This window comes from Anopheles maculipalpis, chromosome X (assembly GCF_943734695.1).
Source record: "Anopheles maculipalpis chromosome X, idAnoMacuDA_375_x, whole genome shotgun sequence".
In the NCBI taxonomy this organism is placed as follows: Eukaryota; Metazoa; Arthropoda; class Insecta; order Diptera; family Culicidae; genus Anopheles; species Anopheles maculipalpis.
In genome coordinates this window covers 17,354,658-17,382,263 of record NC_064870.1, presented here as the reverse complement: position 1 = coordinate 17,382,263, position 27,606 = coordinate 17,354,658, and the positions used below count along the sequence as shown (strand labels likewise).

At 40.1% G+C, this 27,606-nt stretch overlaps 1 protein-coding gene across 3 annotated transcripts; it reads left to right on the top strand.

Moving 5' to 3' along the window:
* LOC126556251 (solute carrier family 41 member 1) lies at positions 1–26,092 on the top strand. 3 transcript variants are annotated; one of them, XM_050211491.1, is made up of 9 exons: positions 15,220–15,559; positions 21,034–21,428; positions 22,925–23,249; positions 23,315–23,461; positions 23,549–23,696; positions 23,778–23,983; positions 24,058–24,206; positions 24,268–24,508; positions 25,964–26,092. In XM_050211491.1, exons 1-9 carry the CDS (start codon positions 15,220–15,222, stop codon positions 25,978–25,980), a joined length of 1,968 nt encoding a protein of 655 aa, XP_050067448.1. In that variant the 3' UTR covers positions 25,981–26,092. The 3 variants fall into 3 exon arrangements, with proteins under 3 accessions (XP_050067456.1, XP_050067448.1, XP_050067438.1); XM_050211499.1 differs by lacking the exons at positions 15,220–15,559; positions 25,964–26,092 and adding an exon at positions 1–84 and having other exon boundaries at positions 24,268–24,616; XM_050211481.1 differs by lacking the exon at positions 25,964–26,092 and having other exon boundaries at positions 24,268–24,616.
* The last annotated feature ends 1,514 nt before the right edge of the window (positions 26,093–27,606 follow it).

The following is a 27,606-nucleotide window of genomic DNA, read 5'->3' as shown; positions in this document are numbered from 1 at the left end:
CACAATAGTTTCGCCAATCAACTGATTCATTATTCGGTGTGCATCGCAGCAGGAGCACTATGCATCGTCGCAAGAGACAGCGCAGTAAGAATCATACTTTACTTCGTGTGCATTTATTCGCATTTAGACGTAGAACTTACATTAGAGATATGTTTAAGAGTTCTAGCGCTTAGCCTTCTTTAAAAGAGTTTGTGTTTTAGTGCTCAAAATCATAGAACATTTTAATGCAAGTACGGCATTGTGTCTCTGTCTACTCTGTCTAGCTATAGACGGAAAACATCTAACAAAATGTACCGGGGCATAATGATTTGAAGCTACAGAACAGGTTTGTATCTCTATGCCGCAATGCCAGTCAGATTTGTTTCGACTTTGGCTAGCATGTATAGCTGAACAAGCATTGCCACAAATAATCTCATCCGATGGCAAGCTCGATAAAGACGTGACAAAACGTTCTCACCTTTATCTTGTGGATTCTTGAGCCAATTTTTTATGTATGACAGTACGGCATTGTACCGTCATGATTATTTATAAAAAACATTTTTTTATGTATTTCATTTCTATCCCAATTCCGTGTAGCAGTGCATTTAAAGTATTTTAGCTAAAATTTACTTTGGTAAGATCCTGCGGGGAAAAAAAAACAAAACCATATTGTCGCTTCTGAATGTATTTTGCAGATGCTTTACAACAGTAACATAGGGATTTTTGGGTACATTTTCCCGATTGCTCTGAATTAAATTGCCCTGGGAATTTCAGGCGTGCCGAATGCTTAATGTGTGTTCCGCTGTGTTTATTTATACTTGGTAAAAGAATAATGTAAATACGGCCAAGTATCATGCATTCAAATTTATCTCTCTCTCTCTCTCTCTCTCTCTCTCTCTCTCTCATTCACGCGTTTACGAATACCTGTTTTATGTCATCGTTTCATATCCTGTAAACTTTTTTTCTCGCTTTCTCTTTTATGCTGGGTTTTAAAATTGGCAACATGATACATTGAGTGTATGTGTAAGTTTTTTTTTCTTCTGAAACCTAAACAAAGGTTTCTGAAATATGTCTCGCACATTGTAGCCGGCCTGTTCTACCAATTCTAGCGTTTACTGGCGGAAGTACTTTCATTTAAAGCTTTCACATGATTATTTTTCACCTGCCATGACAACGTTTTTTCTCGGTTCAGAAAACCATTCCTGATTCAAGATAAACGTTTTCTTAGATGTTGTTTGTTTGTTGAGAAAACGACATTTATCTCGAAATACACATGTGTGTTGTAAAATTGTTTTACATGTGTGTTTTACAAATTGGATATTACACAGGGTTCGATATGCAGATTTATTTGTTGAATTAAATAAACTGTTGAATTTAGCATTTTAAGCCAATTGTTGGAAATCAAAATGAACGTCAGTCGCAAAGTAAAATAATTTTTATATTTTTATATTATTTATGAAACATAAATTTTTTTTAGAACTTTTCGAAAATAACGAAGAAATTTCATTTCTAACTGTTCGTTAAGAGATGTAAATCCGCATTCAATTTCTTTATTTCAATTATAAACGATTTGTCAAACAATATTCGAGAGACGCAGAATTCTCCGGTCACCATTTTCCGCTTCTGTTGTGAAGTGCCTGTATTCTCTTATATTTTACCTTCCCGTAAATTTTCTTACTATAGGTGACCGATTTTAGCTGCCAATCGAAAGTGATTTATATTACTTTTTTTATTTATGTTCTAGAATTACGGCTTACCCGCCGTATTGTCAAATTTATATGAGTTATGACTTGGGTCGATTGGGTCCGTACGATGGTATGACGATAACGGCGTAGGTCTTCACACGGCACGACCGGTGTTCAAATCCCATCCCTACCCGTTCCCCCGAAGTGACAATTAACTATCCAACTAGAGTGGGTTATAGCGAGTCTTGTAAGCCATTCGATGGCTTGAGTAAAAACAGTTGAAAAAACAAAGAAAGAAGGAAAAGTGGGTTAAAAAAATATTAAGCTATAAAGGCCGACTTGTATATTTGAATCATTTTATTCTAATAATTCTTTAGAGTAAAATAAGAGAGCTCGGGTTTTAAGGCAGATTTAATTCACACAAGTTTTATTTAACAATGTTACTTTAATCACTATTAACACCCGACTCCCCGACTACTGGTGTTGTTTCCCGTTTTATCCTTTTTTTTCCTTTCTATTCCTTCTTTCCTTTCTCCTTCGTTCTCAATCTTTACCTCTTTACTTCCCCATCTTCCTGTCTGTCTCTCTCTCTCTCTCTCTCTCTCTCTCTCTCTCTCTTCGTATCTCCCTGTCCACGTATCTTGGTTTTTTTTTTCTCTGTCATTCTTCCTGCCATCCTTTTCCCTCTATTCCTATCATTGTTCTATTTCTCCATCTCATTCGTCAGGACGAGGTTTTCTGCTTCTTACATGTAAGCATGCAATTTATGTATGTTTGTTATGTAAAACAAAGATTATCAAAATAAAAAGTTTTTAGCTAAAGGGTTTTTTTTAGAAACCCGAATTTCTGTCTGGTTAGAGCGAATAAACATTGGAAATAGACCCTAACGACAGGTTTTAACCGTGCTGTGCCATTTTTAGAAATGACCAAACGAAATAACCATAATAACAGTGGGCAATTATATTTCCTCCTAATTTTTGTCTAACACTAGAACATAGCAATAAATTGCATCGTTCTGTCGTGCGATCGCTTAATTAGCTCAGTTCTAAAACGGAACAGTGCCCGTGTACAGAGTAGTAGTCTGTTAAAGATTTAGGAAGGCGATGTAGCTGTTAGTATTTCCTTTCGTAGTAAATTTAAATAAATTATTTCAGTATAAAATTTGAAAGTGAAAAATAATTATCTAAAACAGTGCTCTTCTTTCACTGCAGTCTAGTGTAGCTAGTTAATATGGCATTTTGTCGATATTTTTTCATCAAATTTAATTGTACCGGTAACATGGCAAACCGTGTGTTACATCTTTGTAGAACTGTATTACAAACCGACCTGTCTCTTTCCCCCCCCCCCCCCCCCCCACCTTACCGGTAGAACGGCGTCGTCACGTGTCGTAATTGCAAATTTTTGGCTGCGGTTGAATGAACAGTGAGTGTATGAATTGATGGCTCTCTGACTGTCTTGGTGAGAAACGAAGCCCATTTTTTTCGACGAGAGTAGTGCTGCAGTGAAATCAAGGTCAATTGCTGAGTACAGTTTTCCTCAATGTCAGCTTAGCCATCGACTGCTGAGCGTAAACTGGCAAGCCATGCGTACTGTAGCAGGCCTTTCGAGCAAGAACTGAAACCAATCTTACTAGGTACCATACCCAAATCAGTGTATTGATGTAGCTATCTGACTTTTTGCAATGTATAAGGAACGCTCGCATTGCTTAAAAAATCAGAATTCCCTTTACAGACATGCAAAATGTTCTTCATAACTTCAACTTAAAATTGACCACTGTTGCTGGGCGATAGATCAGATCTATGAGTGATACATCTTTCTTAACAAAGCTCTATAAAAAAAACCAACATGTGTTCAAAAAATAGCAGTAGTTGATATCGAAGCACAAAACCCAGAAATGATCTGCTCGTGAAGCAAGGGCACAGTGCTCCATATTGATACAATCTGAACCACTGAAACTCAATGCTAAAGCTTCCATGTGAGAGCATTGTAAAAGGCTCCAAGCGAACGCAATTGGAAGGTTACGAGAAAGTAGATTGGAGGTCTTCAAGAGATCGTACGAGAGTCTTACAACAAAGTTGAATGGAAGTTCATTAGTTGCTTCCTTATTATGTATATACGATTGGCTTCATCTGAGAAGTTAAGCTGCCTGCTAAAGTATGGTCGATGGCTTTTTTTTTCAGTAAAATCTCTGCCAACTCATAAGCGCCGACCAAATCTCAGTCTGTCCCGATGCCTATTACTGCTACTTACTGCTAGCAGGAGAGTCATTATCTACATTAGAGTAATGTATCAGTTTATCAATTATCTAGAGATAGCACCTATTGGGACCTACAGAACCGCAACACAACGGCATAGCGCACATGGCGCATGCAACAGCGTGATTTCTGTCCAAAGAAGCATAAGCTTGGCATTAATTACGTGGCTGGCAAAAAAAAAAAAACTATGAATACGAAAAATTTGAAGAACTCGTCTGAATGCGTTTGCTAATTGTTCGTAACCTGCATGGGATAGATATCTCTTCCTTGTGCTAGATGAAATCGATTGTTTTTTTCTTATATACTGAGTGCGCTACGAATACGGTCGCTCGCTTCTGTTCCAAGGTAGCAAGTTTGCAAGTTTCCTCATACAAGGTGATCGATCGATCGTCATACAGCTAGTGCAAAAATAGGTACGTCGTGTACGCACAATTCCGGAGCAACTTTTGCCAACTGTTGGAAGATGCTGTGCTATTCATAGTGATGTTTCAGGTGGGAGTGATATAATTCTGATTAAATCAATGCTAGGAAGAGATGCAATGAATCTCGCGAGAAAAATCGCACGATAATCCGGCACAGTGTTACCTTAATTGATTGTACGCTTCTTTACTATTGTGCTCGGTGCTGCAGTTATTAAGCTTGCCAGTTTGAGTGGTGCTAATGCTTCACGTTTGGCCTGATCCATCCCTCACGTTGCTTTTATTGTGCGTCTAAGCGTGGTCAGAGTTAGTTGAAAGCAGTTGAGCATTGAGTTGAAAGCATTTTAGTTAAAATAATTGTAAACTACCACCAATCAGTGTTTTATAGCACAGTTGGAATTAGACAACAGTAAAACTTAACGAGTGTTAATGTCGATAGTTTGGCGAAAAGCATTATTTTCCCAAAATTGCGTTATTTAAAACGTCAGTGCAGCCTTATTACAGCAAAGGGTTAATTACCTAGACGATTCATAAAAAAAAAACATTATGGAAACATGAAACTTGTCATCAAATGCATCACCCTCCGGCACCAGCAAGTGGGTGCAATGTCACATGTGTCAGCTGGCAGTATATGATTTGATCAAAACATCGCAGTTGGTGCCAATACTACATGGGCATTGTGAGCACAAGTGTCATCTGAGAACACCAATTGCTCTTTGTTGTTCTGTAGCAATGTGTTTCCATGCCGTCTAATTGTGGCATTGCAAATATTTGATGCACCGCTAACAAACGACCAGAACGTGCCAAATGGCTTGAAGTAAGATTCTTTCCTGTCTGGCATAAAAAGAAGAAAAGAAAGAAACGATACTAACGTTCAACAGTTTCCCCCGTTTTTGCCTGCCGCTTATAGTCTATATAGCCTACTAGAGACGAAGTGAAGAGATGCAAAAGGAACGCGGGGGAGGAACTCGATTAGAAACTATTTCATGACGTACACGGGAAATAACGGCGCACGAGCGCATGAAGAGCTTAGGAAGACGTCATCCGTGCATAATAAAAAAAAAATAGATGCACTAATATGCACACTCATACACATTGGCGGTATACGTTTAAAATCGATATGTGTTTTTTTGTTTTGTTTTGTTTGCTTATTTTTCTACCCTCACTAAAGCAGTGCAATTTGTCTATCGTGAAACGTGTGCCGTTTAGCGCCGCTTGTCAGCTGCCTGAATTGGTCAGGAATCATCAATCTACAGCGCTATTCCGCTCCATTGTGATTCACACCGACATCTCATCCTCTTCCTCTATTCCCTTACACCCGTAGTACACCTTCATGTAGGCGGCCATTGCTGACTTGCATAATCTATCGTATGTCAGCCCCAAAAAAATACGCAAACTACTTATTATACCATCTACCACACAGAATCCCAAGGTTTTTGTTGTGAAATTAATAAAAAACTAACATATTTGGGATTATAAGAAACTATTTTCAAAGAACATACAGATAAATTAACATTTCCCTCATGTTATGTAATGGAGTTATGCAAACAATCAGTACAGATTTTTTCGTACTAGATTCGAACTCCCTTTACAGCGTTTGTTTGAGTCAATTTCACCATTTTCAAACCAAAATAATCAGCTCGATTTTCTTATTGATTGATAAAGATACAGAGTTGAAATGGTGTATGTCCCTTTTACTTATCACAATGAAAGCTTACAAAACTAACATTTCGTCAACTATTCGCCCATTTGGTCCCGATAATCTTGATGAGTTTTTGAGTGATTTTTTGTTATCTTTTTTTTTGGGGTTTGCGTTTTTTGTTTTTTTTTTACTATTGTCTCAACTACCCACGAGATAGGCTTTTTTTTCCTCCATGTTAATTTATAAAAACACTGTGAGAACAACGCCGGCCATAGCCATGTTTTGCCGCGTAGAAAACGGGCCAGGAACGGGGACCCGAATTTTGTTGCCCAAACCATTCCATTTTGTTTGACGGAATTGTTCACACAATTGGCAGACAATTCTTCCTCTTCTTGGCTTAACGACCTCTAAACCACGTAGTAATTGGTTAGTCAAGTCCTCAACTACGAGGGGACGCGGCCCGGATGGGATTTGAACTCCGGTCCTGCCGTCTGAAGACTGGCGCCGCTGTCGCCTACACCACCGGGCCACCGCTGGCAGACAATTAAAGAAAGTAAATGCGTCCACGCGAATTGGTCGCAATGTGCTTGCCCTTTGCGGTAGTGTTACTCAAATTGGACTCATCCATTGGTAGCGCACAATCGAATAATTTTGCGAATTGATTGATTACGTTAGGAAGACGTTTGATTGAGTCGCTATTTCCGCTCTTGTGCGTGACCCCCCCACTGCCATGTGCGTCAACATTATCGTTTTTTTTTGGTTTGTTTGTTTAACGCGACTAAAATCTTCATTTGTTGACAATAATAGCTAAAACTACGGTGGTGCCGAGCCTTCTAAAGCAGATCAAATACGTCATAGTCACGCTCAAACACTGTAAGCTCCTGGTTGTAGTGTAAGGTTTTTTTTTTGAGTGCACCCTATTCCCGAGCTACCACACTCACTGGTCAAAACAATTGCGACCACAAGCAGTATTTAATCGATGCCGGCGAGAACACGTCGACACGACATCTATTGTATGTTGGACACAAAATTCAGCTTGTCAATCAAATAACGTAGGAGTAACGATTCGCAGATGTCGTCGTGCAATGCTCTGGAAGCAAGATAATAAATAAGATGGCAACGGGCTGTTGGGAGGGACATTTACTTTACGTGGATGAAGCATTATTGGGTGAGCGATATAGTCGATGGGTATCCGCGTTCTTTGCGCCTTCATTTGATTTCCAGCAGCGGTAAATAAAATCACTGAAGGCAATGTAGTGTTGGGCCAGCGCATGCACACTGGAACATTGTTTCAAGTGAAGCTGGTTTCTCACTATCTTACTAATTTTCTGCCAACCACACGGTTAACAGGCGAACTATGTTATCAGTATTCGTTTCATTTGTCAATGTGCGGTCTATTTGTGAACACTCAACAGCGCCTTAAAGAATCCCCGCACTCTGCCACAGGAACCTTCAAGGTGTGATGCACCTGGCACGAATTGTGTGAATGGAATGTTACTGACCGTTGTTGATAACACAGTGATGAACGCTACATTGAAACGGCAGTAAGCTGTTCTTGGGGGGGAAAGATCAAAGACTGCATTGAAGGGAATACCGGTTGCTGTTCAATGATGGCTGTTTGATCAACTGTAGTTGCGTTGTGTTGCGGCTATCTTGACGACACTTGAAAAAGAGAACCTTTGGCGGACGGAGCCGTACAGTACCTGCTCCACCGCAAATGTAGCGCAGGCCTCCTCTCTCAGCACGAAGACCTGAATAAGTAAAAAAGCAGCAAGCAACGGCAGCAAAATACAGCTAGATAAATGATTGCAACCTCGTTGATAAGACACTAATTGACACATTTTCCATGCACCGAACACTGCACAGTACGCGAACCAACAGGGTTAACAACGCGTAGTCGCGCACAGGTAACTCAGCGTTCGTTCTTCATCTAATGACATCCTGTTTCTCTAAGCCGTACCCTCATGATTAGCCTAGGTCATATGTCAATGCCATTATCCCATTTCCCGCAGCGTAATCGGCACAGTTCTCACACATCTTCTCAAATCATATAGTCAAGGTTTTGTTCACACTCATCGTTCAATAGCAAACACTTCTGTAAGCTAAAACTACGCTATACGCCTTTGCGATGCTCGTATCCTTCCGGGTACCATCATCTTCACCTCCTTCCTTGGCTTTATTGTAAATGTACTCATGATGCTCCACTGTACCATAGCGGGAAAGTGTTCAATTCCAGTTTGTTGTTGTTGGAAAATCTACGCCCAGTGGGAGTCAGAGTCACACGATGTGGATTAGCTAATGAACGAGACTTTACCCATAAATCGGGCTTTAAGCTCAAAACAATTGAACAAAAAGTTATCCTTTCAATAAAGCTAACCCTTTAAAGTAACCTGGCTTAGCACAAACGATAACTTAGCGCCTTTGATGTGTGTGTTTGCCGAAAATGTGCCCCATTCGTGCGCTGAATTTGCAGCTGACTCAGCCCGCGCGAACCGGTCACATCGGTCTTGTATCCGTATGCAACATCGAAACTCCCAAAAGATAATGGGAAACTTTGAAATCACTTGATCCAGTTCTATTTCTGTAAGGCGCTTCACGATTTAACCGGATTATAAGCGAGAATCGATCTTAGGGAAAGTTTTTCAGTTAATTTTGCTGTATGAGTCATAGTGAATGTGACTCACGACACTGGCTCAAATAACGGACAGCAAGCAAATGGCGAACCTTATTTTATTGCTTTTAATAGTATCCTTCAATAAACTCTTGTTTGAGTCTAATTTTCCAATGGCAGCAAAATAAAGCAAAATAAATTATGCGATCAAAATGGTACAGTATTAGCGTTTTATTGTTCAAAATCATCGTTCCGTTCAAATTGGGCATGATTATGTGCAATTCAATTTAACCACAGCTCCCCGTGGTCCATGTAAGTTTTTCTCCACACCTAAGGATACAGTTCCACGATCTGTTAATTGCGCTTACACGTTGAATGGCAATAGATTTTAAGCAAGTTTGAATGCATACACAATCAATAAACGAAGTACTATGACCTGAAGTTCATGCCGATCGACGACGTTTTGGGAATCACCAAAGGCCAGCAGATTCCTAACGTCATTTGCATTTCGTTTCCCTTGTACAGATCAAGCACTACATGAAGTGTTTTTACCGACAATTGAAACGACTTTTTTTTTTACTCTATTCATTCGTGTAAAAAGCGTACGAAATTGAGCACAACGAATGTGGAAACCCCTCGCTGTAATGGGGGATTATTTTTGAATGCTTTAAGCTTTTGTAATTCCCCTTAGTTGTCTATACGTAACACGTAATCGACTATATACCGGTCTTTAAATGAAAAAGCATCATTATGCACGTACCAGAAAAGGTTTATGAGACAGCTGGGGATATTCAAAACTATCCTAATGAAATATAATAAAATATTTAAAATGTAATCGAGCGTCTTGAGATGTAACAATTTTCTTTGGCTATCTTTAATAACTAGAAATAGCTACAAAAATTATTTACTAAATTGGGGGTTTGTTTTTTTAGCAATGAAGGTTAAAACTATCTATTAACTAACTTCTTTGCTATACAACACGTCAAGGCTACGATTGCTCCGACATATACAAACTTATTAGACACACGTCAAACGCCTGTTTCATTTATTTCGGCACCATAGAGCGGACAAAGTCAAGGCTGAAGCGTTCCGTTTCAAGCAAACTGAAATATGCATGCAATCTAATTTAGAAACGTTTTGACAATCAAGCTATAGTGCAACTTAACTCGAGTATTTTGATTCAGAAATCTATATTATGTAGATTCTTTTTAGATGTTAAATAGTCAATAATATTGCGGGAACCTATTCAAAGAAGCTTGGAACTGTTCAAGATTACCTGTTTTATGATGATGGATTTAAAATTCTAGGCGGGATTTTTATGGCTTTTAGCAACTATTGTTGAAACGCTTCGTAAATACGTGCTTCTAGTTATTGATTGGGATCACGATGCAATCATCACCTAAATAATCAACCTTCGAATAAAGGTTTTTGTGTAGTTTTTGAGGTACCCGGTTTTCGCGGTTGCAATAATTTCCTACAACCGCTACCCAATTTTTTAAAACATGGCCAACTAATAATTAATATAAATATTAGTTGGCTATGTTTTTTTAAATAATTTTACGAATTAAAATTTTGTAATAAAAATATTTCAAATAAACCAGAATAGGTAAACCAATACCACTTGAAATTGTACTGTCAAAGATGATATCAATCTTGTAATCGCTATTTTAGGAACGCTACAGGAGTTAGCGACGTCCAACGATCTGTCAGAAGAAATTTTACAGTGCTGGATATTCAAAATCGGACACATCGAATTCAGCCGTTCTCTCTGCATTTCAATGCATTTATTGGTTTCTTGGAATTGTAAAACATCATCAAAAATATGCAGTGTGCTTCTTCTATTTCTTTTCTACACGGTGATGTGAAAAAAGAATTGAAAAAGCTCTTTTCTACGAAAATAATGCAGTTCAAATGAGAAAAGTCTTCATACCGCGCTGAGCATTCAAAGTCGGACACCTTTAAAATGTATTTGAAAACAGCTATAATTATATTTAGTAGCTTTTCCATGAGCATCTATTGCAGTCTGCAATCTTTTCGGCATTCTTTGGGCCAATTTCAAATAAAAATATAAATAGATTTTATGCCATTTTTCGCTTACTATTTTTACCAAACATTTCAAATTGAAAAGTCTGCGTTTTGCAACATTTTTTTTAGTATATTATATTTAGGTCTGGTGGAGGAGTTGCTAACACTGATGGGACAGTTGTTCAACAACCACATTCGTGTTGTCCATGCCTTATGCTTCGGATCATTGTCCTGATAGAAACATATAATCATCTGCAATACCCAAACACAACACTCAAAATCTGCCGTGTTTACTGTTGTAATGGTAAATTTGCCATTAAATTCTTCACCAGGTTTTCTCCACACGTAGCAGCGACCATCAGATGCGTAGAGATTAATTTTTGTCTCGTCCGTAAATAGAACCTTCCAAAAACAATAGTAACATACAAAATACCATGAAAACTTATGTTTTAACCGTGTTAGATCCGATTACCTTCGACCAGAATTCTATATCTTTGTCCATATACTTATTTGCAAACTCGAGCCGAAGCACTCTATTCTTCTCCGATGTAATTGTTTTTTTTTATTGCAACCCTTCCGAACAAATTTTGTTTTCGTTTATAACGCCGAACTGTTGAAGAATCTACATCAATATTACGCATATTTCTGATGTTGTTTTTTGTATTCAACATAGGTCAGGCAGGGATTGTTCGGTATTTATCGAATAATGTGTCGTCCGTCTTTATCATTAATTTTGCGTTTTGATTCTTTTTTGGTGTTTTATTAGCAATTCTACTTTCTTTTTTTCATCTTTTTATTATGTCGTGGACTGTAGATTTGCTAATATTGGTGATTTAACTGATTCCTCTAACACTTCTACCCTTTTCCATGTTAGAAATTACAATTTTTCTAACTTCAACAGTTGTTTGCTTCGGCTTTGTTGAAACGAATTTGTTCTACTAATCACTAAGTCACTACGGAAAGAAGTGATGCGTTCTAGCTTGATCTACGCTTAATTTGTTCAAATCATACGAAAATTCCTAGTAAATCAAAGTGATATGAAACCTTTTTCTTTTTTCTTCACATCACCATTACATCATCAAGGGAAGTCCCTTCTACACGGTGAAGTAGCCAACTGTACACTTTTGGTGATGTTTAAAAAATTTTAAGAAACCAATAAATGCATCGAAATGTAGCGAGAACGGTTGACTTCGAAGTGTCCGATTTTGAATACCCAGCACTGTATTGTTTAAGAAGCACTTGCTGCTTATTGGCTTCACATCGGTAAAACAAAAACTATCATCCCAGAGAAAAGCTCTAACTAATCTGTTCCATTTTTAATTGGAACACGTGTGCTGTGTGCTGCCGGGACGCATCAGCCGGTGCGCTGTTCTTATGTGACGATCGGATGAAGAATACGGCGAACATCTTGGTAGGCGCATCCGCGGATTATTGTTTAGGAACAGCGGGAGCCAGCCGTTGTTGCTCGATCGCTCGATTACGCGGTGTGCACCGTGATTGGGAAGTGGGAAGCGGGAAGCGGGAGCAAATAATTTTGCATAAGTGTGTGTGTGTCGGTCTGTCTGATAAGTAAGGCGATCCCGATAAGTCGCAGGCGTCCGTTTTCTTACGCGTGAAAAGTTGTTCTACCGTGTCCGCTGCTTTTTTTATGTTGAATGTCTAACAGTTGAGATATCACATAACCAATACATTACACATTATGAAGAACATGACGTTATGACCTCTGGTAAGCATGACGCTGTCGTTATGCTTACCAGAGGTTACTCCTCCATATTGCGAAGTCAACCGAATGGGATTTTGATTCTATTCTTGTCTTGTAAAAGAATGATACGTCTTCATACGGACGAAAATGGAAGTCATTCCATAATAGTGTATGAATTTATAGATTCTTAAATAGTTATAAAGCTGCATAAAGTTACATGAATATACCTTAGTTCTATTTCCTTCGTATTTTGTGCGTTATGATGATTTTACCGTCTTAATTATTCATGCCCATTGTGAAGAGCACTACCGAGATTATGTTGCATAAACCGTACACTCCAACAAAACCGGTACTGTGTGTAAATGTTCGCCCAAATGTTGGGCTCTTCGTACAAGCACAAATCTGAGAAGAAGTGCTTCGGCTACACAAGGTCTAAGCATTTAAATAAAATTTAAAAAAAACACCAAAGAACATGTCCTTCTAATCGCCCATGCCTTAGCAACATACCCTTTCCTTCGCTCTTTTCTTTCCATTATTCTCTTCAACCAACACTCTGCCCCCCCCCCCCCTCCATCCTTTCCCCTACATATCTCACGCGCTAGATGTTTAGCCATATCTCGGCGGAAGCTATTTGAATCGCTTACGCAGCGATACCCTTTGCGCAGCTACATGTTTGCTATATGTCCATCCTTGTCTTTCGGAAGACTCTTGCGAGCATATCCACTTGCGGGGTTGAAAGCTTTTCCGAACACTCTCACGCCCCCGCTTAGCAGCTGGACCGGCACGAGCGTATTTCTCTCGCGCTCGCCAGCTCCGGAGAGGGTTGACTGCTACCCTGCAAGCGTGAGACCAACTATATCATGAAGGGTGCTCAAACGGTTGGCACTCATTTTCACTAGCTACGCCGGTTTAGTCGCGTCGAGTCAGCGAATCTGTCTTAACTTAATTTGGTGAGAATTCACCATCCAGAGCGCATTGTTCGCACGTGCTTCGTACAATTGTCTGTGGTGCCAAGTGCACAAATGTAATTTTCGCTTCGGTGTCGTTCAGGCGGTACGGGGTATATCAGAATTTTCCACTTTTTTAAAGAGCCTAACCTAGTGGGAAGGAATAGCAGTGAAACAATAAATCGAAATTTCTTGCGCAAGTGCAAAAGTGTACGATGAAGAGGTATAACCAAGTAGCATCGACAAAACGAAACTCCTCTCAGCAATAAGAAGAAGAAGAAGAAGAAGAAGAAAATATTGTGCTATTTGTTTACGGTAGTGGCAGTGATATAAAGCAATAGTGGTGAATCAATTTGTGTAATCAAACATTTCGCGTTCAAATGGCCGTTCGGTGATGATCAACGGTTAATAAAATCTGAATGCTTCATTTCATTAAATATCCAGCCGACGATCAACAGCATCAACAGACGAGAGTTCTTCTAGTAAGACCTTATGAGAATGTTCTTAACGATCGCAATCAATCCAATCAATCGACGCTAATCCAATCCTTGCTCGCATGTACATGTTCGAACGTGTCACACTGTGGTAGCCGTTGTCATCTCTGTGTGCTTATAGTTTAATTGCTCAGTCGTTACTGAGTTGTCGTGTGCCTTCTTCTATCGAACGGTTAAATTATTCATGCAAAGGATGTTGTGGTGTAGGGTGCGATCCGCCATTCACTAGAAACCATTTCACGCTTCAAGATTAGTTGCGATTTAACTGTGGTGACCCTAAACGGCGCTCCAATCGTCTTTTTTTTAATATCGATAAAATATTGCATTTTAAATACGTTGCCGTTTGCGAAACTGTTTCTTCTTGGACTAATCTAAAGGATTGAATTTAACCGCCTATAAGCCACCACTGTGTGCTCATTGACTCTGTCTCTGTCTCATCTTACACTAGCATATCGTAACGTCCGTCATCGACAAGTGGCAAAACCAGCACCAGAAAGACAGTACGGCTACAGCCGCATTGTGCTGCGTGCACACCAGTTCCAAATCCAGTCCGAGCGATCAGAAAGCTATACCCCGTAATCTAGACCCTCTGATCATCTGATCTGATCGGTGCAGTGGTCGACGCCGCTGTCGGAGGAATTCTGCCCAGGCACGCAAAACCTGCACGGTTCAGTCTGGAGTTATCAGGAAGCTGCGGACGCGGTACACGACGGTCAGTGCCAGTGGGCCCCATCGTGCAAGTGAACTGGGGACGCCGCTGCACACCGTCCGACCCTGCGCTCCTCTGCATACCGCCGGGTATGGGCGTAATCGTCACATCCGGTCGAAGCAAGCTTCCGTGCCGATAGATACAAGATACAACACAAGACGACCAATCGCAAAGCAATATCTTCCGAACGAATATTCCCCAAAGCGAGCAAAAGCGTACAAATAAGTCCATAGCTTCGGCTGGCAGAAAACTAGAAAAGCATTCATACGAAAAACACACACACACACGGGCCACCCACTTACCGTTGATTTATTACATTCATCGTGAAGATAGCTTCGTGCTAGACAACCGAGTTACCGCGAATTTCCCGCGCAGGGAAGTAGATTTGGCAAAACTTTCGTCTAATGTTCTGCTCTTCTGCCCGGAAACTATCCAATTCAACGCTGAACTCTTACTCGCAACGAATTACTTTGCCGCCGGTTGAACGAGACACGGACCGTTTAGAGTTTGCAAGGACAACGCCACAAACTAGTGTGCAGCAGCAAAGCTTCGGACGAGATTTGCAACGAACGCACGCACGTTCTATAACACCTGCTGGAAACCATACACGCACAAATCATCTACCCCACAAGTTCCTGCCACTTATATTTTACGTCCACATTCAAACCGCTCGGTGCAGTCTATCTTCGGTGGCTTCCCCTTTCATAAAGGCGGCAGTACTACTAGTGCTGGTAGCAGAGTGATCAGAAGCATGAAGCCGAAGGACACAATGCGTCCGGAGATCACGGAAGCCGGTGGAGGGCCCAACGCGCATCGCGACAGCGTCATCGCGTTCGATACAATGGATGTAATGCTATTGGACAGTCAAAGTTCCGCTCCGGTCGGTTCCCATGTTGGCAGCCAGCGTTCGAGCTTTTCCAGTGCAGGAACCGTAATCGCTCCGCAAACGCTTGCGGCTATTCCACTCGATACGGGTCACGCGTTCCGGGACGATCTCGGCCATGGGTTGCAGGTCGATACGCGCGGTGCCACCGAGTTCTACCGCGTTGACGACGATAGCTATAGACCGTTTACGATTTACGGTGGAAGTGGTGAGTTTTCGTTCCGTTATGTTTTTTTTTTCTTCCTTCCTTACTTTTCTACATCTCTCCTTCTCTCTTTCTCTAAAGCTCTGTTTCTACACACACATAATTCTTTATTCGTTTTGCTATTGGATGAACATTATATTTCGTGGATACTTTAACCTTACGTAGAAATAATTCTTTCTTTTTTAATTGTTCTGCTATGAATTGAATAGTATTACTTGTAATTTGTTTGCCTCTGTTTTCGTTATTCAATCTTTACTTTTTTATGCATTTTTTTTTTATATTTCTCTATTCATCATATGCACTTTATTCTTCAACTGGGATAATAGTCACAATATCGTCAAATAGTCAGCATAATTGTTTACAATCAGAACCAATACTACTGCTAGCCAAATACTTCGTAGCGGATCTAATGGTGACTCCGCCCAACGTTGGATTGGCGGTTGCCTAGGGCCCCGGCAGTTGCTGGGTACAAGAGGTCTAGTAAAAGAGGCCCCGCGTTAGCAGCTTTGCACTAGTAGCTTCGTAGTAAGGGCCCTTCGTATCTGGACCCTGCCCAAATCCGCCTTCATGGGGATAAGGGCCCAACATCCATGCCTCCAAATGGCCTCCAAAGATCTTGCTCCGCCACTGGTGCTACTTGTCAAAGCAAACTTCCAACGGAGAATTAAGTTATTACCTGCAGTATTCAAAGTGTTCTTTTATAAAATCTTCTATGTTACACATCGATCGCCATCAATTGTTTACCGTGGCTACAAATTACTTCGCTTTATTCAAAAAAAAATGAAGAAAGAAACGACTCCAACAGACAAATCTATCGCAATAGCACTAAGCACAAAAACAACGAAATTGTGCCAACTACAGAAGATAAATTTCAAGTTCTTAGCAGCGGCACAGGAGAAAGGCACAGTCTTAAAGGCTTTTCGTCATACAGACGTACAAACATCAACCATCAAACACTTTCACAAATCAAGCCTTTGGTGCAATCGCTTACATTCGCTAAAGAAGCCTGAAGCTTCCCACCTTCTTCGGTGTTTGGCAGTACACACGAGCCATCTAAAAAGACCTGGTGCTGCCACTTAACTGCTGCCTAAGCTCTTTAGCATGTGGCAATGCAAAGACCTTGAGGGATTGGTGGTGACGACTCTTGAAATGAAACTACTTTACGGTTTTACAACAGCCGTGTCACAAAAGGCGTGTTCGGGTTCTGGTAACCACAATCCCATTTCCGTACAATATACGGCTGTGTACACAGGCGAACCATGATCTTCATCAAAAGCGCTAAAAATGTAATTATGTGGTTGCGGCTTTTAGCCGAGAAGGCAGCGGCACCTGTCTTCCGCATGGACAGGATGGAAATATCGAATCCCATTGAGCCAGCGAAAGCGAATTTTTTAGGCCAAGTTCTCGCGAGGTTTAAAGGCCAGCTTTAGAAGCGAAAGAATGTTCCGGTTTTTATTTGTGATGTAAAATATTTCTTCACTAAACGCCTATTATGCCGGTTGGATAGGACTAAAAATAATCACTTCCTTTCGGACTATGTTGTCAGAACATCTTCGCTGTCCTTCCCGTGATCGCGTTGGATGTTGGCATAAAGTTTCGGATTGTAGTGAAGAACATATCCTGCATCGCATCAGTGACTCAAATGTTCGCGATGTTTCCGGTGGCGTGCATGTGAACCCTACTCATTCGTATACGGAAGTATGGATGTCTGGACGGATGTGTCAACTTTCAACTGTCTTTGTTGCTGGGTACCGTAACGATATATGATGAAATGCGAAATTTTGGTCCAGTATCGCGAAAGATTTATGGGTAATTGAAACTCCCAGCAATTGTGTGTCATCCAGCCAGTGCATTGCATTTTCAGCAATTATTTCCTTCGTTACCAGCTGTGCGACCGACTCGCCTCGCACGGAAAGCAACTGCGAGATTAGATTTTATGGCCAACTGGCTTCAAGTTGTAACGGCACCGTCGAACAAAACTTTGTACAGGTAGCCAACAGTCGCGTAGATGCTGATACCGAGGATATAACGCGTGCTCTGATTACAGACAATGTGTGAATGGCTTGACGAAGAATGACGATGAATTATCGTGCCCATACTGGCCGGTCTTTGGCGATTGCTCCTTAATCAGTGCTACCACTTTAGAAGATAGTAGCACCGCGTCTGGCAAAGTTTATGGTCAGGCAGCCTAGTAGCTGTAAAAAAAATGGGACTTCTCACACCTGGGAGGCCTTGAGGAAGCTGCACCGAAATAAAGCGAAACGCACGGCGAAGGGGTATGCTGTCGGTAGCATTATGATTGGTTGGTAATACCACCAGCACACAGAATGATGGGCACACTGCCAATCTGTGCAATCATATTTACCGGCTCAGTTAGCGCTAGTACACACGCGAGCAATGAGAAGGTCAACTCGGTTTTTTTTTTATTACAGTACCCAAATCAGATAGCCGCTAACACTTGATTAATTAGTGCGGGTTTCCGTTAAAAAAAAAAAACGTTACAAAATCTGAATAGTCGGTAATAACATACTGTCCACGTGAGACATAAAAGGTGCATCAAAAACGCCACCACACAACTGCTACTGCCACTGCTTCCAGTGTTGCTACGTTGCAGCACGTTGCTTAATCATTCACTGATCGTGAAACGATCAACATCAGTCGTGCATCAATTAGCTCTTTCGGTCACGCTCGGGGCAAAATAAGAACAGAAGGGTCGGGATGCTTAAAAATAGGAGAAATGATGATAAACGGGCGATCCGATAATTGATTATGAACTTCCACGTCACATGTTGTCAACATCCTACAATTGCTATTTTTAATACGCTTTCCAACAAATGCACCAGGCAGGAAATCGATTTCGAACGATCTATTACGTTCTGTTTTGTGCACGATTCTTCTTAATATTTTTTTTTTAAATTTTTGATAAATCGAATCCAAATCTACCACGCATTGCGGGTGGATATTTTTTGCATTACAGATCATTGTTTGCTTTATTTTATCAAAGTATATTCCTCTTTGATTAAACCACCCAAACGCTTTCAAAAAATAGTTTCGTGCAATAAGTTCCTACCAACTTCAGAGCTCTTGTTGTACTTAATTGTACTTTAGTTGCTTGAAATCTTAATTTAAAAACAAAATGTCGGAAAAACCGCATTCAAATCTGAAACTAATCATCTGTACTTAGATTTAGTTCTTTCCTGAATTGCTCGCAAAAATGTATTATTGTTTTTGTTTATTCTTTGCTGAATAAACAATTGTACAACACTTAATGTAATAAACGACAGCTTTTATTTCCACAAAAAAGCCACTCAACAAAATTGCACTGTTATCCACACGAAAGCGTTATGCAAGCTTGAAGCATGTTTGTTATTGTTGTTACTGACTTTTTATTCTTTTTTCGCTACTTTTACACTCCTCTACAAAAATGTCCACTTTCCGTGGCTAAAAAGGGCCAATGACGGAACAAAAAAAAAGGGCACAATAAAACTGAGATGTGCACAGAGCACGTTTGTCTTTGTTTTTTTTTTTTGAGTTGAGAGCTTTATTTAGTACCGTAATAGCAGGTCAAAGCCACCATCCCTCTAATTAGGAAATTATGACGATGATTGTGATGGTGGTGATGATGAGTTTAATGGTGGAAGTTTGTTTTATCATGCGTCTTTCCAGCACTGCGACTCATATGGTTTATTAAACACTAATTTTTAATACTGATTGTATGGTAATTTTCCTCTATAATCAAATATAAAGCACGTGAATAGTTGCTAGGAATTTGTCATTTACAATGCTTTAGTGCCTCCTCGCACCTAATTCGATCGCCCAGTCTAGCAACGTCATCTAATTTTATCAATTTAAACACAAAACACATCAATATCCATCATTATCAAGGAAATCATTCTCGCAAAGCTCCTGTTTCCGCTGTTACCTATGCATACATACAGTAACGACCATAGCAATAAGAGCACCTGAATATCTGTTTTTGATACTGCTGTTTTCGGTGCTTTCAAAGTAAATGGATATCCTGGTGAAATCGCATGTAACATTTTAGATTTCTATTGCAATTCATTTTTGTTCAGAAATTGTCGGCTAATTGTGTTAAAAAAAAGCCTGAAAAAGTCTAACATCTTATAGAACAACCAATTTTCTCGGTTTTACTATTCAAACTTGCAAAGGAAGACATGTTCAAAGCACATAAAATCAAATTCATTTTTCAATTAAATTTGATATATTTTAGCATTCAAAAACCTTAAGATCAAAACCAAAAGGTAAATCAGAAACGATTTCTTGGTTGATCCAATACTACGGCTGCCTGTATTAGGTGTCCCAAGATCATCATTATTTCAAAAACAGGTGACCCGTCATTGCATTTGTAGGGTTCGCCTTTAATGTTTGGACAGTACTGCATGCGTTTTTTAATATTTTCTTAGCTTTGTCTTTATTATGTTCCGCTTTTGCAACATTATCCTACCTTAATATAGCTTTATTTACTAAGTTTGGTTAAGTGAAACTACTACAAAAAGCACTACATAGAGTTTTTAGAATGTACTAGCAGCCCTGCCAATTTTGGATTTTGTTCCAGATGAAGTGAAACATTTTATGGTACAGTTGAACTTTCGTCGTTTTTTTTTTTCAATAGGGATTTTTATAGATTTTTTTTTCAGACATATCTAGGCTAGAGTATTCTTCTTCTTGGCTTAACGACCTCTAAGGTCATGCCGGCCATCGAAATGGCATACTTGACTGCCGATACCACGTAATTGAATAGTAAATATTGATATTGGTAGATTAGTCATTTCAATGGGGGTGGCCCGGTGGTGCAGGCGACAGTGGCGCCGGTCTTCATACGGCAGGACCGGGGTTCAAATCCCATCCGAACCGTTCCCCCGTAGTGAGGACTGACTACCGAACTGCGTAGTTATCCGTAGTCTAAGTAAGCCTTTTGATGGCCGGCGTGACCTTAGATGTCATTAAGCAAAAAAGAAGAAGTGATTTCAATTAATTCTAAGCTGAATCCAACATTGGTTCGAACTGCTTTAGTTCCTCTCAAAATACCTGTAAAAGCCAATTTATAAAAAAAATCATACTGTCCGGTGATAGTAAGTTACTCTTGTGCATGTAATAATAAATGAATTACAATATGCTATAACATTACGTTTTAGCTTGATTTTTGAAATAGCTTGATTTAGCTTGATTGAAATATATCATTCATCCAATACATTTTTAGTTTTCACGACACAATAACCATAGGCTTTTGCATAATCCGATAATATATTGGACTTTGTTTATTCTTACTATAGTTCGTATTTTGTTCACAAACTCTTTTCACGAGCAATTTGTTAAATCAAGCTGCCTAGCTCAATAGAGCTACTCGGAAATATATGACAAATGTTGTGCAGGCATTTAACCACCGACACACTATGCCAACATCTAAAAAAAAAGTCTATTAACTGAAGTACCTTTCTGCACTCTTAATTCAACAGGTGATGGCAAGGGCAAAATCGCCACCCTACCCGCATCCACAACGGGGTCGCTGAGCTCGATAATAACGACATCAATTGCATCTTCCGAGCCGGACCGGGGCGATCACCGTAGTGGCGGTGGTGGCGGTACCGGCTGCTCCGGAAGTCTGGCCGATGAAACCAGCGATGGTGGACCTCTTGAGCAGAAGTGCGTTGTTGGAAGTGGAGGCATTGTTGGTGCAAATGGAGCCGGTACGGATGATGGTGGTGCTGGGGACGACGCGGGTCGAGAGCATGGCCATGGGACCGGTATACTGCAGGAGAAGTGGTGGTATATGACACTTCAGATCGCCATACCATTCTTCGTTGCCGGTGTAGGCACCATCGGCGCAGGCATCATCCTAGGTCATGTTGAGGTAAATAGCATCGGAACGGCAAATGCACTACCTTTCTTTTTTTCCAGGCGCGCAATCAGCGCGATGTACTCAGGCGTTGCAAGGCTTTAGTCCCTTTCTGGGACGACAGTACGAAGCGATAGCTCACATCAAGGTGTTGGTTATCCTGCGTAAATATTGTTCCCGGAATAGCGACAGCATCTTGAGGAACAACTGTAGATAGAGATAACGTCCGCAAATATCAGCAGCGTCAACACAACTCACAAAGGTTCACATGGAGTTAAGTGTTGATGGATACTTGATGGTTTGCGTTCTTATCGTGTGTGAAGTGGATAGACATTGTTTGCCGATTGCAAAGTAACAGCTTCGTATAGGTTTCCCCGTTTTCGCCAGTTCATACATGCCAATTTGTTTTTTCGAAGTAAATGTTGAACATTTAGCTTTTGTTGTGTGTCGTATATAAACAAAATCAGAAACTTTGTAGTCATTGGAATTTGTTACAGTCGTCCTGTTAATGTTCTTAACAAAAGGAGCACAGCTTTTTCCCCCAAAGCGCCATAGCGCGTGTTCTTATTAGCTTAAGGAATGTATCAAATCTTTCTTGCAGTATTGTGGCTCAGTAGATAGGCTACTCATGCTTAACTGCAGGTCAAGTACATTCCTGAGTGTCATCATCAGAGTTACCAGAAGAATGAGGAATTCTTGGAAGTTATTCCTCTAGAACCCTAGAAAAATATGTAACACATTTATCGATGAATCATACAGTCAACCATCGCATGATTCATATAGTATATATTTACGAGAATCCGACACTTGCAGTCATCTATATCCGTAGAGCCAAGGGTTGAACCTAGGTGATCTATCTAGGTGCGGTAATATCTATCGTAAAGTGGCATTGTCTTAACTTTCAGGGAAGTACTCCGCTGGATGTAGACTTGGGATTGATCACTCTCAGATACTCGGTAGGGTAAAATTTGTGCATTCAGCTGTTGTCTTGCGCGTTAACAGATGTTCAGTTAATTAACACTGCACTAAGCCACGTTGGACTATAGTCTAAAAGGGCTTCATTACAACTTGCCTACGCGTTTGAGCAAGCTATTGAAGCGGCATTAACCTACATTTCTTTCGTGATGCTAATACTAATGATTTAGTTTTGCATGGGTCTTACCTTTATCGGCAGTTACATTGATCAAATGTTTCAAAAATGGCCTTTCATTGTCTTACCCTATTGACAAAATTGCCTTTATAACCACTACTAAGAGATTTGTCAATACAAAATTGTCTTTGTAGTGCCTTACTTTGCAGATATTGTCAATAGAGTTAATTAAAACTTTACTGCAACTTGACAGTCAATTTTTATACTGTTTCCCAGATATTAAATTTCCTCACCAATGTTTCTTTACACCTCTAATGCACTAACGTGTTTGAATTAATACCACAGAAGGAATAATCAGTTTCACTATCTAATTTGCTTTTTTCAATCCTGTTCTTATCTTACATATCCTCCACATAACAAGAACTGGAAGGTTTTCGTTCATATCTCGGAGCTGTTCATTCTGGTGCCATCGTTGCTAGGGCTGAAGGGTAATCTGGACATGTGCCTGGCATCACGACTCTCAACACAGGCAAACCTTGGCAATATGTCGGGAAGACGTGAGATCTTTCATATGATACTTGGCAACATAGCATTAGTGCAAGTGCAGGCAACGGTAGCTTCTTTCATAGTGTCCATGTTTGCCGTTGCCGTCGGTGCGATTATTAATGGAACCATAATCTTCGATCACGTGATGTTGCTAACAGCCTCGGCCATGTTCACTGCCACCAGTTCCTGCTTTGTGCTAGGTATAGTCTCTCGCATGCATGCACCTAAGCATATCAATATAACATACATCGCTTCATCTCAACAGATTTCGTCCTAGTGGCTGTGATCCTTATTTCGAGCAGAACAACAATGAACCCCGACAACTTAGCTACGCCTCTGGCAGCATCGATTGGCGATGTGGTTTCAATATCGTTGCTAGCCGGCATTGCAACGCTATTGTTCGAAAACATTGGTAAGTCCTGTAATGCGCAGCAAGCATTAAAAATCGTTTTGCTTTAATCTCACGGTAAACTGTCTGCTTATCAAACCCTCTCTCCAGATACACACCTTTGGGTGACGTTCGTGATGGTAGCCGTTTATGTGTTTTTGCTGCCGTTTTGGATGCTCCTCGTTTACCGCAACAAATACACACGATCCGTACTTTCGACGGGATGGGTTCCCGTGTTGTCTGCGCTGTTCATCAGCGGGTAAGTGATCAGCTGCCGGCAAAGCCCCACAACTCTGCCTAACATAATTAATCACACCATTCGATCGGTTTGAATCTGCAGCATGGGCGGGCTGGTACTGGATAAAGCCGTCGGTATATTCAACGGGTTCGTGGTGTTTCAGCCAATCATTAACGGTATCGGCGGTAACCTTGTATCAGTGCAAGCGAGCAAGATATCTACAATGCTGCACCAGAGCTCTATTATCGGTATTATACCACCGCACGCTAAGATTTTTGAGCTGCCTTGGAAAGCTCTATTTCATGGAGGTAAGCGAACTGCGAAAACGATGGCGAATATATGACCGTGGGCTAAACTACAAGATTATTCTTATCGTTCACAGTTCCATATGCTAGAACCGCACGGATACTCATTGCGATGTCAATTCCCGGTCAAGTGTTGTTTATCTTTGTAGCGGATTACATTCACATGTCGCGCTCCACGATTGGCGTACCTTTCGTGCTTTCCTACCTATTCGTTAGCACGCTACAGGTAGATAAATTCTTACCGTCTGGCGTTTTGCGATTTGTCATTAAACGTATATCCTTTCTAGATTATGCTGCTACTTTATATTGCTCATGTGATTATCCACCTGATGTGGAAATGGAAGATCGACCCAGACAACTCGGCTATTCCATACCTGACTGCGCTGGGTGACTTGTTTGGTTCAAGCTTCCTGATGCTGGCATTCCTTTTCCTTCGCTCGATCGGTCACCCGTACGGTGAAAAGTCCACCGAAACCGTCGATGGATTTGGACTGCTATCTACGCCCGAGATGACTACCATTAGCGGAGGTACACTGACAGATCTAATACATGATGGCAGTGGCATATAGGAACTAACTACCGCTCTTCAACCTTCTGCTTTGTGCACTGCAAGCAATGCTAAAAAACAGGCAAAAAATTACTACTACCAATTAACAATTAAATTCATAAACTAGGGAGCATGAATCAGTTGCTATCATTACACCCAGAACACAGCAACATAACATACTTTATAGAGGTTTTTTTTTTGTAAACAGAAGTGTAGGGAACATGTGGAACGCTTTGAGCGATTTAATTGTAATTAGTTTGTAGTTCATATGTGTATATATTTAGGTTTTTGTTTGTTTAGTTGAATGTGCCCAGTTAGGGGAATTAGTTTTCACCAAAAATGAAATTATCAAAAGACTATAAACGTCCAAACACCTTTCGCCTGTTGCGTAATAGGATTTTAAAACAAAAATTGTTGTAATGACCGTGACGGGGTGTAAGGAAAAGGGTTGGCAAAACGTTTAACGAATTAGGCAGCCAGTACGGAGAGAATATATGTAAATGAAACTAGTATCGGAGTACCACAAAGAAGGAAACAGTATTAATGGATGGAAGGCATTTTAATACTTTCTTTCTTTACTTATTTTACCAAATTCTTAAACATTCAGCGCATTCATCTAATCTCATTGGTTCATCATGTTTGTTCATCAATGTTCCTCATTGGTTTGTTTCTTTCTTACTTTCTGATGCATAATTAACGTCCTTTCGGTGAACATTTATTGCACTATAATTACTAGTGCAACCGCTTACTTGAGAGTTCTCAATGTACGGTTGCCACGTGCCACATTATTCTACAAACTGCATTCTATTTCGCTATATTTAACGCCTTGTAATCCTTTTGGAGATTAGGTACAAGTACAATCTCCTATATTAGTATAAGTATTTAATTCAACTCAGTACACTAAGAACCTTAGCAAAGGACATGCATGGTGGATGTTTTGGGAGGGCAGCTACTGTGGCGAGTAAAGAACGTAATTTGTATAGTTGGAATTTAACCCACAACAGTTGCACGAAGAATGGAACCCTGTTGTCTATCTACCGTTTCTACAATAAACCCAAACCAGCTAGCAGATGGGACAGTAAACATTTCAGATATGAAATTTCGTCAGCATATCCTTTTTTTTATAAACTTATTATTGCTCATTAAAACAAATCCATTTCATCTCTTTTGTTTATAAATATTGGATTTTAAAACAATGTTGTACAACTTTCGAAAACGTTATAAAACGAATGGAAAAAATCCGGTCTGAAAATTAAAAAAATCTTGCTACTTCAACACTAATGCAGTTAATTACACAACGTCGTTTCGAATTTCTTTACCTTAAGGTTGTAAAACACCATCCAACAGTATTCCGTTGAGCAAGAAATTTGAATTGTGTTTCTTCAATTTATGCCAAGTCACTCATTTCCACAAACAATCTTTTCGTCCACTTACAGGCACAACAGTAGCGTAGATGCCACGTACCAAAGAGCACAACCATTACAAAGTTTTTATCTAACGAAGGATTTGGAAAATGTAGATGGTAAACCTTTAACTAAACGGTCCATTGCAGTCGAAGCGAAAGAACGAGAGAGACAGAGAGAGAGAGAGAGAGAGAGAGAGAAAGAGGGACACTTATTTGCAGCATAACGTAAAATATACATCAGCAAAGTGTGCAAGATATTCTGAACTTACAGAAGTGTTATAAAGAAAAAGGCTAAACCAATTAAGTTATTTTTATCAAGAGAGCTTGTCTGTTGCAACATAATTGCTGAAAATAGTATTCAGTGACGATGAACAGATTGAGCAAGCGCACAATAGCGAGTTCACGCGGAGAGTCAGTACATCCAAATCATAAAAAAGTGCCTAAGGAAGTGATCGTTGTAAGCAAGCAGGGAAAGAGACATAATATAATACAAAATGAAAATGAAGTTAGCAATGAAACATCTTCTCAAGCGAAGGTTGGAAAAATGGACAAATGTGGAGAAAAAAAAAATGTTAAAAGAAGCATGATAAGGAAGGTGTCCCATTATTCTGCACGATTTGTACTGACTCTCCATGGGGGGGTTATGTTCAGCATGCTACACGGAACATGGAACAAGCTATTCTCACACACAGCAAAAACAAAATCCTCCATGTGGCAAAATGCAGCTGCACGCGCACAGCTAAAGATGTAACATAACTGGAAAAGAATGTGGAGATGCTGCCAATGTTTCTACATTGAGAACTGAAAGGAAAAACAAACGAAAGAAAGAAAATACAGACGACAAAGTAACGGTCGAGTAAAATAACGTCAATCTATAGGGTAGGAATTATCTGTGACAATAACGTTAACAACCCAGCAATAGGGAACAGCTGGCATGAAAGAACAAGGCAGGATTTGCACTCGAAAATGGATCGATTATTGGAGCAAGCAATTGTTTTAACCGTGCATGAAATACAATATTCGTTAGTGATACTGTTTCACGAATTTCGTAGTGCAGCAGCTTAGGACAAGCAAACTTGTGCCAGCCGAAATGTTAGAATAAAATAAATTCCAAGAAAAAATTACCAAATGAAAATTATTTATAGTTATTAGACCGTAACATACCCTCCGTAAAGATATATGACTCTGACGATTGAAAACCGGGCTTTCAGTATGAGGTTCAGCCGAATTGCTTTTCCATCTTAACATTTCCCCTTTTTCTCATTCAGTTTTTCACGGCTACACGGAACAACAACAATAGATATAACTAAAACAAGCAATAGGGCACTAAGCAAGAAAGGAGCAGCGGACTGCAGAAACGTATTCAGAGGGAAGGCAAATATATTGTGATAACAGGAAGATGTTCGTTCCATCAAGAATTTCTTCCAAAAGATGTATGCGGGGCGTTAAAATCAGTTAACTAGAGCCCCACAGGCTCCTTATAGGAACACAGAACTTGTCTCAAATATAGCTATGTAACAGATTAATGGAAGGAAAAAACAAAATGTTGCTCTACTAAAGAAGCGCATGAAATAAAACAATATTCCTCTATAGATGCCTGTAGATGTCCATTGTTGAATGCGTGTTTAGTTAGGCTATAGCGTGACGGGAATGTGACTTAGCAGTTGAAGAATG